Source organism: Acomys russatus, chromosome 4 (genome assembly GCF_903995435.1).
Source record: "Acomys russatus chromosome 4, mAcoRus1.1, whole genome shotgun sequence".
Classification (NCBI taxonomy): Eukaryota; Metazoa; Chordata; class Mammalia; order Rodentia; family Muridae; genus Acomys; species Acomys russatus.
In genome coordinates, this window is record NC_067140.1 from 1,459,387 (window position 1) to 1,471,522 (window position 12,136).

Below are 12,136 nucleotides of genomic sequence, written 5' to 3' on the forward strand. Positions count from 1 at the left end.
CAATCACACCACTGCCACTAAGGCTCAGGGATCAACACAGAATAAGGGGTAAAAGCCAGAGGCAGTGGAAGACTACAGTGAGACCGCATCTGTGCAGATATGACAGAGCAGCTGCACACATGAACTCCTAATAGCTAGGATTTTATGCACCAGACCAAGACCAAGATCAAGCCAGACGAAGCCTCAGCATGGAGGAAGAAGTGTGTCATGAAGTCCACCCCTGGCAGCCGACAGCTGCTGGGAGAGGGAACGTCACTTTTCTTCAGGGCTGCTCCAGTAGATGGCCCTACACTGACACACACAATGGCAGCACTAATGGATTCAGTAGTTTAAAAAGAAAACATAAAGCCAGGTGTGGTGGCCCACGCCTGCAACCTCAGCCCTTGGGAGGCAGAGGTAGGCGGATCTCTGTGAGTTCGAGGCCAGCCCAGTCTACAGAGTCCAGGACAGCCAGGATACACAAAGGAACCCTGTCTTGAAAAACCAAAAAAAAAAAAAAAAAGAGAGAGAGAGAGAAGAAAAACTGTTTTAAAATTTCATAAACTAAGGACTAGAATGCAGCCCAGTAGTAAAGCATTTGCCCACCATTCTCAAAGCCCTACATTAAATTGCTAGCATAGCAAAAAGTAAAAAGAAAACAAAAAACAAAAAAACAATACCAGCTTAAAAAAAAACAGCAAATAAATAAAGGCACATAAAAAAGTACAGTTAGATATGGTGGTGCCTACAGTCTTAGCATGTGAGAGTAGAGGAAAGAGGGCAAGTCTGAGGACAGTCGGAGCCTCACACAGAACCTTGTCTCAGGAAAGTCATGGTTTGTTACTACATTCACCATGAACTGAAGTCATCCATTTCACTAACAAACCAAAATGACAGTCTCTGGGATTTGTAGCTCTAGTCACCACCGGCTTCCCTCAAGTCTCCCCTGTAAGCTGTTTCTCCTTACCTGCCTTCAAAGGTGTGACAGAGCCTTGCTGAAGCGTGGCTGTCCTCAGGGAAGCTTTGCCCTGAAAAGGCTCTCCTATTCCATTCTTCCCAAGAAACTTGTTCTCCAGGTTGGCCTTCTCATCTGTGAAACAATCAGTCAGGAAGCAAAGCAAAGGAGAATCACATATTAAAATGGGGAGTAAAGTCCATTTCCAGCACGGTTAGCAAAACCACAGCCTAGCACTGTGTATTATAGGTCAGGAACAGACTGCAAAATCTATCCCAAAGACTTGCAACATGGGTGTCTTACAGAGAAGAAAAGTTGCAGATTCTGTACCATTGTTAAGACACAGGGAGGGCCACATCGACATTATCTGGCCTTATCTACCATGTAAACACATCGTGCTGCCCTTGAAGAATTTTGGCCACCAGGAACTGTAAGAGCACAAGGGACAGTTTATATTCATAGAGTGTGGGGTGTTTGAGAGTGGAGAAGAGCAAAGTTTTCTCAACAAGTTTTATCCTGGGCTCTGCTGTGACTAAAGCTGGTACAAAAATAATCTGTCCCCACAGCATCACACTGTCAGTCTGGGGGAGCACAGTGCGCCCCTGAACAACTACACTACTCACAGTCAATTCTGATTATAACCTTGTGAAAAGCTGAAAGAAAACAAGAAAAAGTACACTACACCTAAGATGGTTTTCTAAGTTCAGAATTATTTTTTTTTTTTCTTCCAGACTCTGTATGGAATCACACTGATATGCTAACGGCTCCTTTCTGTGGATATTGGGGCATAAAGAAAACTTGTTAAAAGAAACCTTCAGACAGCTGGCGTTACCTTTGGGCTGCAGTGCTGTGCGGCATGGACAGACCTCTCTGGGACAGCAGGCCCTCTGATCTGCCCTTCCTTCAACAGAGCCCTCTTTCTCGAGTAACATTCAACTCCTTTCCCAAGAAACTACCAGACACCATCTCATTTGGACTCTGTATTTTAAGTGCAGCTACAATAGGCATTTTGTTCTTACCACATATTAATGTTAACGGCTCTTAATGAAGGTGGAGACAAGAGAAAGGATAAGATGAAGAAGCCTCATCAGAAACTGGATTCACTTATCCCAAGGTTATGTCAGAGTAACACCTACAAGCTGGGCGCTGGCGAAATGGCTCCTGCAGAAGAACTATTCACCAAAGACAACACAAAAATCCGTATTTTTTTGAATTATCTTTTTTCCCTTCTGTTTCTGTGGAACTGTATTGTAATCTTAAATTATGAGTAAAGATGATGTTTCCATCTTATTATAAAAAAAGAAAGAAAGAAAGAGAGGGGAAGGAAGGAAGAAAAAAAAAAATCAAGAAAGAAAAGTTTAGCCTGGTGGTTCACAGCTGTTAACACAGCACTTTTGAGCCTGAGGCAGAGAGACGGCCCAGAGCTCTAGGCCAGTCTGGGCTTCAGTCTGAAACCTTGTCTCAAAAAACCTAATTTCAAATATGAACAGACTTCTGTGGTTCAAAGTTAACTGTATTCTATTAAATCATGGGTGAGAAGGTGTGGAAAAGAATGTGTAGTCCAGGTACATTTTTGCAGTATCTTGTTTTTTAATTTGTTTGGTTTTACTAATTTATTTTTATGTGTATGAGTATTTCGCCCACATATGTGTCTGTGCACCATGTGCATGCTTGCGGCCTGTGGAGGTCTGAAGAGGAGACTGGATTCTTTGAGACTGGAGCCATAGACAGCTGTGAGCTGCCATGGTTGGTTTGGGAAAGAGTCAGTGCTGCTAACTGCTGAGCCATCCTTCCAGCCTTTCTTCTGCTCGTGACATGTCCTCAGTGCACAGGACACCAACCCTTTAAATGACAGGGAAACAGCAGTGCAGTGGCGCATGTCTTTAACAGCAGTACTTTGGGAAGGCACAGGCAGGTGATCTTTGAATTCAAAAGAGCAAGTTCCAGGGTTGCCAGGGCTACACACAGGGAAACCCTATTCTGAAACAATGGGGGGGGGAAAGCAGAGAAAGTAGCCACTTACCAAACCAGGAGTCTACATTTTCAGTCTCTTGTTCAGCATCCAAAGATAAAAAATTGATAAAGTCAGTGGGAGCATCGAAAGAGTAAGTAGTTGTGCCTTGTGACATTGCTCCACTTAGTGCAGGAGAACAGGCTCTTCCCAGGGTTCTAACACTCTACTCAATAGATCGCCTTCTGAGGAAAGAAATGGTTACACAAATTAGGTTTGCACATAAATATTAAGTATTGATCCCTACCAAGTACTTCAGTTTAATATTTCCAATTTAGAAAATCATCTAGGGCAGGGCATGGCAGGTGCATGTCTGTAATTCCAGCACTCAGGAGCCAGAAACAAGCAGATCTCTGTGAGTTCAACATGAGCCTGGCCTAGAGTGAGTTCCAAGTTAGCCAGAACTACACAGAGAAACCCTATCTCAAAAAACAAAACAGAGGGGCTGGAAAGATGGCTCAGAGGTTAAGAGCACTGCCTGCTCTTCCAAAAGTCCTGAGTTTAATTCCCAGCAACCACATGGTGGCTCACAACCATCTATAGTGAAATCTGGTACCCTCTTCTGGTATGCAGGCATATATGAAGGTGAAACCTTCTATACTTAAATAAATAAATCTTAAAAAAAAAAAAAAAAAAAAAAAAACACAGGTTGAGGGGGAGGTCATCTGGTAAATCCATGGCTTTTTTTCAAGTCAACCTATTAAAGTTAGTTGTCTGGGAGGTTGCTTTAGTTTTTGGAATGAGAAAAAAGAGCTAGTGAGATGGCTCAGTGGGTAAAAGTACCTGCCACCAAGTCTTATAACCTAGTTTGATCTCTAAAAGCCACATGGTAGCAAGAGAGAAAACTGACTCCTCTAAGCTGTCTTCTGACCCCCATACACACGCTGAGGCATGCATGCACACCCACACAGATGAATAAATGTACAAACTTTTTCCTCTTCTTCCCCCCCCCCCCCCAAGACTGGGTTTCTCTATGTCACTCTGGCTGTCCTGGACTCACTTTGTAGACCAGGCTGGGCTCAAACTCACAGTGATGCGCCTGCCTCCGCCTCCCTGAGTGCTGGGATTACAGGCAGCTACTCGGCTTCTCCTCCTCTTTTTAAAGAAAAGGCTAAGTTAGATGAGTGCCTACAGTATGCCATCCAGTACTGGGTGCCGCATTCATTATTAATTTTCCCTCAACCTGTCATTTTCTTATTCCTAAGCCTTCCTCCACCTTTGTATGCACGCTTTGCCTAATAACCTAATTTCTAGTACACATCATTAACTTTTACACCTATCAATATTTACCCAAGTTCAACTAAATCTGCAAATACTTACTATGCAAGTGTCCACCTGTTACTTATGAATGACTCCACGCCACAGTGTTGGCCTTGTTCCCTCTAGAACAATGAGCGCCTACCTTTGTATCAGCTAACTCCATAATCACTTCTCCTGGCAGCCTGCAGGTTCTCAAGACAAAAGCCAGTCTCAAAGTTGTGCATATCAGTGTGCTTAGCAGAGTATCTTACGCATACAGGGTGAGACATAGTTTTGCCAAGTATAGGTTTTGATTCCTTAGAAATATTTTAGGAAAATTCTATTCCTAGGCCACAGGTGTAGCTCAGTGGTGAAAAGCAAACTTAGTATACATGAGCATGTGAGTTTGATCTCTAACGCTGAGGGGGAGAAGAAAACAAAACAAAAAACTTCTTAGGCACCTTTGAACAAAAGCACTTCATACACATCGAAGCCACAACATGCAGAATAAGTAAAAGGCAGGAACAAGTCAGAAATACAAGCCTAGCCCCTCTGTCAACAAAACTGCATTCCACTGTGTGCAGCAAACCTAGTGAGTTTAACACTCATGGCTCCACCCTACTCTAGCTCTATCTAGGTAACAAAATAGCTGAAGTAGTCTGAGTAGCCTCAAGGCCATGCTCACTGACAAATAATTGCCTAGCCTGTTTGTCCTAGAAAGCATCCTGTGACAGGCATCCGGCACAATGGCTGCAATCCCCAGCACTCAAAGATAGAGACAGGAAAACTCTACATAAGCTAGAGTCCAGCTTGGTCTACACAGCAAGGTCCAGGCCAGCTATGGCCAACATAGCAAGACCCAATCTCAAGAAAAGAAAAAGGAAGTCTCTCTTGAAAGATAACAATAATGTTTGTATAAAAGTTATCTCTTCTCGGGCTGGAGAGATGGCTCAGAGGTTAAGAGCACTGCCTACTCTTCCAAAGTTCAATTCCCAGCAACCACATGGTGGCTCACAACCATCTATAATGAGATCTGGTGCCCTCTTCTGGTGTACAGGTGTACACGCAAGCAAAAAAAAACTATACTTAATAAATAAATCTTTTTTTAAAAAGCTATCCCTTCTCTTAGGATAGATGGGATGTCTCAGTGTAAAGGCTTTTGCTACGACTCCTGAGGACCTGTGTGTACTCTATTCCTGGTACCTACATGAAAGGAGAGATCTGACCCCTGGAAGCTATTCTACCTTCATGTGTGTCATGGCACACACACTCTAAATTTTTTTTCTAACTTCAAGCTAAGTGTGTTGAAGCATGCCTTTAACCACACCACAGAAGAATGAAGCAGGTCATCTCTAGGAGTTTGAGTCCAATCTGGTCTACTTAATGAGTTCCAGAGCTATATAGTAAATCCTTGTCACACACATACACAAACACACACCTACCTTTCTCTAAATGCCTATAAAAAGTAAATTTTATAGTCCGGTGGTGGTGGTGGCGCACGCCTTTAATCACAGCACTCGGGAGGCAGAGGCAGGTGGATCGCTGTGAGTTTGAGGCCAGCCTGGTCTACAAAGCAAGTCCAGGACAAAGCTGAGTCAGGGGATCCTAATATGGGGAGCATGAGAGTTCTCCAGCCCCATCACCACCAGCTCTATACACTGGCAACGTGCATAGTAGATGTCTCTGAACTATAACACTGTCACCATATTTTGAGCTCAGTCACTCAACCTCCATTATTGTCCAGTGGTTTGGCCAGCATTTCTTTAATTTCTCAGTGAACTAAGTGATGTGGAAAGTACTTCGGAGTTTTAATGGTGTCTCAGAAATAATTGTTTTAACAAATAACAGATTTCACCGGGCGGTGGTGGCACATGCTTTTAATCCCAGCACTTGGGAAGCAGAGGCAGGTGGATCTCTGTGAGTTCAAGGCCAGCCTGGTCTACAGAATTAGTTCCAGGATAGCCAAGGCTACACAGAGAAACCCTGACTCAAAAGACCAAACAGACAAAAACAAATAACTGATTTCTACAGTGACATCATTGGACATATTACACACACCATACAACTGCTCCCTGTGAGCTCATGACAGCGTTAGCTCTTTATAGCAACATTCTAGTTGAGGACTTAGTGTGGAAACATGAGACTTTCACATTGGAAATAACTGTAAGTATCATTAGATTTTTGTTATTTTTCAAGACAGGGTTTCTGTGTGTAGCCCTGACTATCCTGGAACTCAATCTGTAGACCAGGCTGGCCTCAAACTCAGAGATCCACCTGTCTCTGCCTCCTGAGTGTTGGGCTTAAGGGTGTGTACCACCATGGCCAGCTGGTAACACCTAATTTTTGCAGCTTATAGATATAATTCATTAAAACAAACGGGTTTACCAAAAACCACGTAACAGTACTAAAATTGTAGCTAAAAACAAACACAGGGATGCCAGGTTGTTTTAGGTGCTAAATCTGTCGGCCTTGTAGAGCATCACTTACTGTCCTCATCCTAGAAGATGACGCTAAGGACCAGAGATGAAAGAACTGCTCAATAGCCCGTGTGTAAGGACCTGTCTCCCAGCTGCAGTATGCCCTCTGACACTCCTCACCCCACTTTAGGAATGAGCACGTTAGGAGTGGCAGGTCTCCGTTTGTATACAAGGTAACACTGCTGTTTGTTTTCCGTGGTCTTCTGACCTGAAGATGGCCTCTGTTATGCCAGTCTAAACTTTCCACTTGCCTTCATTTCCTCTTTCATTATTCAAGGATTTGTTTGTTTGTTTTTGTTTTTGTGTTATCTTGGGGTTTGGGCTTTTGCTTTGTCTTTGTTTTGTTTTTTGCTGCTGGATTTTTATTTATTAATTTGTTTTTGTTCTTGTGTTTTGATTTTGTTTTTATTTTAGACAGAGTCTCACTATGTAGCCCTGGGTTGCCTGGAACTTGATCTGTACAACAGGCTGGCCTCAAAAACTCATTAGTTAGCCTCTGCCTCCAGAGTGCTGGGATTAAAGCCATGCAACATGACACCCAGGTTTTTTGTTGTTATTGCTGGTGGGGGTAAGGACAGGAACTTATATAGCACAGATTGGCGTAAAACTTGCTATATAACCATACACGCACAATTCATACCATATATATATATATATATATATAGTATATAAAAGTTTAAAAAATAAAACAAAACAAAATCACTAGTGAATAATTTCTCTGGCAATAGTTAAAATTCTCTGCATGAAAAAGGTCACTTTCTGTTCTTTTGAACAACTATGCTGAAAGACATGGGAAAATCTTGGATTCCCATGATCTCAATAGCTAACTGAGGTCACTGGGAACACTTCCCAGCCAGGGTTATAATGAAGACAAGCAGAGCTGGGGAAGGAAGAGGCAGGAATGTGACACACCACAACCACATTTAGCCCTCTACAAACTATGAGTCCAGCAACTCTCTAGAGATGCTGGCGTCACTCTAGGATAAGATACTTTTTGACCTTTACTTAAACCTCTTTTTTCTTTTTTCTTTTATTTATTTTGGAATTCTTAACCATTTCTAATTTATGTCTATGGATATTTTGTATGCTTGTATGTCTGGGTATGTAGTGTCTGCAGAGACCAGAAAATGTGGTAAGATTCACCTGGAACTTAGCTGCCATGTAACTGTTAGGAACTGAAACCCAGTTCCTCTGGAAAAGCAGCCATGTTCTTAACTGCTGAGCCATCTCTCAAGCCCCCTTTTACTCTTAATACCAACCTTCTAGAAGAAATTCTTATAGCTAATATTCAATATTCTGTATGTATTTGTTACTTTTTTCTCTAAAATAATTCTTATGATGCTGAGTCAGGGGATGCCCCCCATCCCCCCTCATAGGGGTTCTCTGTATAGCCTTGGCCATCTGGACTCTCTTTGTAAACCTTGAACTCAGAGATCCGCCTGCCTCTGCCTCCAGAGTGCTGGGATTATAGGCGTGTGCCACCACCGCCCATTGAGTCAATGGACTTTTTTGTTTGTTTGTTTGTTTTACGCGTTCTTTTTTTCTATCTTTCTTTCTCTTTTTTAATATATTTTATTAATTTATTCATATTACATCTCAATTGTTATCCCATCCTTTGTATCCTCCCATTCCTCCCTCCCTCCCATTTTCCCCTTACTCCCCTCCCCTATGACTGTGACTGAGGGGGACCTCTTCCCCTTGTATATGCTCATAGGGTATCAAGTCTCTTCTTCGTAGCCTGCTATCCTTCCTCTGAGTGCCACCAGGCCTCCCCATCCCTTTTTTTTTTTTCAATATCTATTTATTATGTATACAGTGCTCTGCCTGCATGTACACCTGCAGGCCAGAAGATGGCATCAGATCACATTATAGGTATTTGTGAGCCACCATGTGGTTTCTGGGAATTGAACTCAGGACCTCTGGAGGAGCAGTCAGTGTCCTTAACCTCTAAGCCATCTCTCCAGCTCTTAATACCATGTTTAAATCTATATTAAACCTCCCTCTCGATAAACCCTAATTCCAGCTAGGTGTGGCACTCAAAAGAATGCCAAGGCAGGCATATCTCAACTCAAGCCAGCCTGTTCTAGACAGTGAGTTCAAGACAGCCAGAGCTGCACAATGAGACCTTGTCTCAAAACAACAACAACAAAGAAACAAAAAAGCCAGGAGATAGTAATTCAGACCTTTAATCTCAGCAGTAGGCAGAAGCAGGCCAGTCTCTGAGTTTGAGGGCAGCCTGGTCTACAGAGCAAGTTCCAGGACAACTGGAGCTACCCAAAGAAACCCTATCTCAAAAAAACAAACAAGCAAAGTAGGAAACAACATCAACAAATAAACAGAAGTGGGGATAGGGTGTCACCTTGATTCCACCAAAGCATTCTGCTAAAAAAACAAAAGAAAACCCACACGCCTGAAAAGTGTTCAAATCTAGCCCATCACTTTTTTCTTTGGGCAGAGAGAGAGTGTGTTTTGGTGGGGGTTGGTCTCTGACTGGACTCTGTCCTTCTGTCTGGGCCCCAGTGATTTCAAAAAACAAAAAAGGAAAAAGGCAACATATTCCTGAGAGTCATGCAGTAGGAGAGACTGCACTATAAAGCTTTTGTGTTCTCTGGAAACATGCTTTATTATATAACGTTTACCTTTACATTGAAGAGGCTAGCGACTGAGCAACATTTATTTTCCTCTGAATTTGCACTTCAAAAAACAGTGGAATTCACACAGCCAGGCTTTTGCAGTAGGATTTCTCCTCTGCAGTCTTGTGAGTGTCTTCTTGATGTTTTGGACCAAGGAGGTTTTACGAGCTGGGTAGAACAGTGATCAAATCATGTCCTTAGTTCCTAATCAGCCATTACATAAAATAAATGATGATACAAGGGGAAAAAAAACAAAAAACAAAAAAAACAGTGGAATTCCTAGAATTTTTGCTAAATATTCTTGATAATCTGAAAATAATTTCTGCATTGTTATTTTTCATTTTGGTTCGGTTTTTGGTTTTTGCTTGTTTTTGGAGACAAGGTTTCTCTATGATAGCCTTGGCTGTCCTGGACTTGCTTTGTAAGCCAGGCTCCTGGAACTAGCAGAGATCCGCCTGCCTATGCCTCCCGAGTGCTGGGATTAAAGGCGTGCGCCACCACTGGCCATCCTGACAATAATTTCTAATCAGTTAGTTTTTAGAAATAATGCTTCCCCTTTTTATGGTCCATAAATTGACTGTTAACTTGACTTATCCAAAACATTACATATTCTTTCTAGTATAGATTTATTTTTTTAAATATTCATTTATGTGTTTTACATATATGAGTGTTCTGGCTTCATGTATATCAGAAGAGAGCATCAGATCCCATTATAGATAGTTGTGAACCACCATGTGGATGCTGGAAATTGAACTCAAGATCTCTGAAAGAACAGTCAGTGCTCTTACCTGCTAAGCCATCTTTCCATTCCCATCTTTTTTTTTTTAACCTGCATGAGTGTTTTGCCTGCATGTAAGTATGTGCACCACATGTGTGCCTGGTAGCTACAGAAGTCAGAAGAAGGCATCAGATGCCCTGGGACTGGAGTTACAGATGGTTATGAAGTACCATGTAGGGGTTGAGATTCAAACCTGGGTCCTCAGCTAGGCATGGTGGCGCACGCTGCCTTTAATCCCAGCACTCGGGAGGCAGAGACTGGTGGATTGCTGTGAGTTCGAGGCCAGCCTGGTCTACAAAGTGAGTCCAGGACAGCCAAGGCTACACAGAGAAACCCTGTCTCAAAAAAAAAAAAGCAAACCTGTGTCCTCTGTAAAAGCAGCAGGCACCGCACTTGAGAACCTGAGGCAAGAGAACTAACTCACGTTTGAAGTCATCCTGGGCCCATATATTGAGGACCAGGACATCCTAGGCTACAAAATGAGACTGTCTCAAACAATTAAAAACACCCTGTCTCAGCCAGGCTCAGTAGCTCACGCCTGTAATCCCAGCAATCAGGGAGACAGGGACAGGTGGATCTACAAAGCAAGTCCAGACAGCCAAGGCTACACAGAGAAACCCTGGTTGGGGGGGCGGGTAGAAGAATCACCCAGTCTCTGCTCAAAGTGGGAGCAAATTAACAAATATGTATCAGTTATCCCTTGAGAACTCCCATCCTCTTTGTTAAAGGCTGACAAAACATAAGAAGAAAACCAAAAGTAGGGCTGGGGATGTAGCTCAGTGAGAAAATAAACACGAGAGGAGGAGGGCCAGGACACAGAGCAAAGTAACTGCTAAAGCAAGATGGTTTCACAGCACTGCCTCACCGCAAACAACAAATACTAGGATGTCAAAACAGCAAACATGAACGTCTGCTGTTGGAGCCTGGTGGGATAACGCACAGGTCAAAGCTAAGGGCAGCTGGTTAAGGGAGACCCCCTTCCTGCATCCCTTAACCACGATTGAGTTTCTGTCAATAGGTTTCACTGAAGGGGGGAAAAGGCAGATGCATCAACCACACCCCCTTAGCGAAATCAAGCTGCCAAGCAAGAGAATTAGCTTCATATTTCAAAAGTATCTGAAACTACCACACTACAGACTACTGAAAAACTACAAATATTCTCAGGAATATAGTATTATTTAGCAGTCGGGCTTGGTGAGGCACACCCTTAATCCCATCACTCAGGAGGCAGAGGCAGGCAGATCTCACATCTCTGAGTTCGACGCCAGCCTGGTCTACAAAGTGAATCCAAGACAGCCAAGGCTACACAGAGAAACCCTGTCTGGAAAAAGAAAAAATAAATAAATAAATAAAAATAAAAAGCTGGGCTTAGTGGCACTTTAATTCCAGCACTGGGAGGCAAAGGCAGGTGGATGGATCTCTGAGTTCGAGGCCAGCCTGATCTACACAGCAAAATCCAGGCCAGCAAGGGCTATAAAATAAGTCCCCGTCTCAACAAAATAAGTAAATGAAAATTAAATAAATAAAAAGAAAGAAATGAAAAATAATATAATCTTACAGGAAATCAGAGGGGGGTGGGGAAGTCTGGGGCTGTCTGCTCTTCCAGAGAACAAGGGTCTATGAGTCCAGGAAAGCCAAGGCTACACAGAGAAACTCTGTCTTTGGGAAAAAACAAAAAACAAAAACCAGTATCATATCATAGAGCCCATTTGCTTCCCAAAATAAACACTGAAAAGATACATATATGTGTAATCCTTTTTTTTTAAGAAGCAGACAAAAAGGCAGGCATGGTAGTGCACCCCTTTAATCTCAGCACTCAGGAGCTCTGTGAGTTCCAGGCCAGCCTGGTCTACAAAGTCCCAGTCAGCCAAGGCTACACAGAGAAACCCTGCCTTGAAACAAACAAGCAAACAAACAAAACAAATAAAACAAAAACAGACACAGGGGGCTTCTTTTCCTAAAAACACATAAAAGCGAGTACTGGGGAAGAGCAGCAAACTGGGTAAAGGAGGGTCAGTGAAGGCTGCTGAGAGCAGTGAGAGCTAAAGAAACCTACAGACTAAA

At 42.8% G+C, this 12,136-nt stretch overlaps 1 protein-coding gene across 5 annotated transcripts in view; it reads right to left on the minus strand.

Moving 5' to 3' along the window:
- Tpx2 (TPX2 microtubule nucleation factor) overlaps positions 1-12,136 on the minus strand; it is a 37,670-nt gene that overhangs the window by 22,282 nt on the left and 3,252 nt on the right. Inside the window, exons 2-3 of one of the 5 annotated variants that reach the window (XM_051143483.1) lie at positions 2,958-3,130; positions 947-1,069 (exon numbers count right to left, since the gene is read on the minus strand). The exons of 3 other annotated variants lie outside the window; for them this stretch is intronic. In XM_051143483.1, coding sequence (XP_050999440.1) covers positions 947-1,069; positions 2,958-3,063 — 229 coding nt within the window. In that variant the 5' untranslated portion in view covers positions 3,064-3,130. The remainder of the gene's footprint in view (positions 1-946; positions 1,070-2,957; positions 3,131-12,136) is intronic. One more of the 5 variants, XM_051143479.1, reaches the window with a different exon arrangement.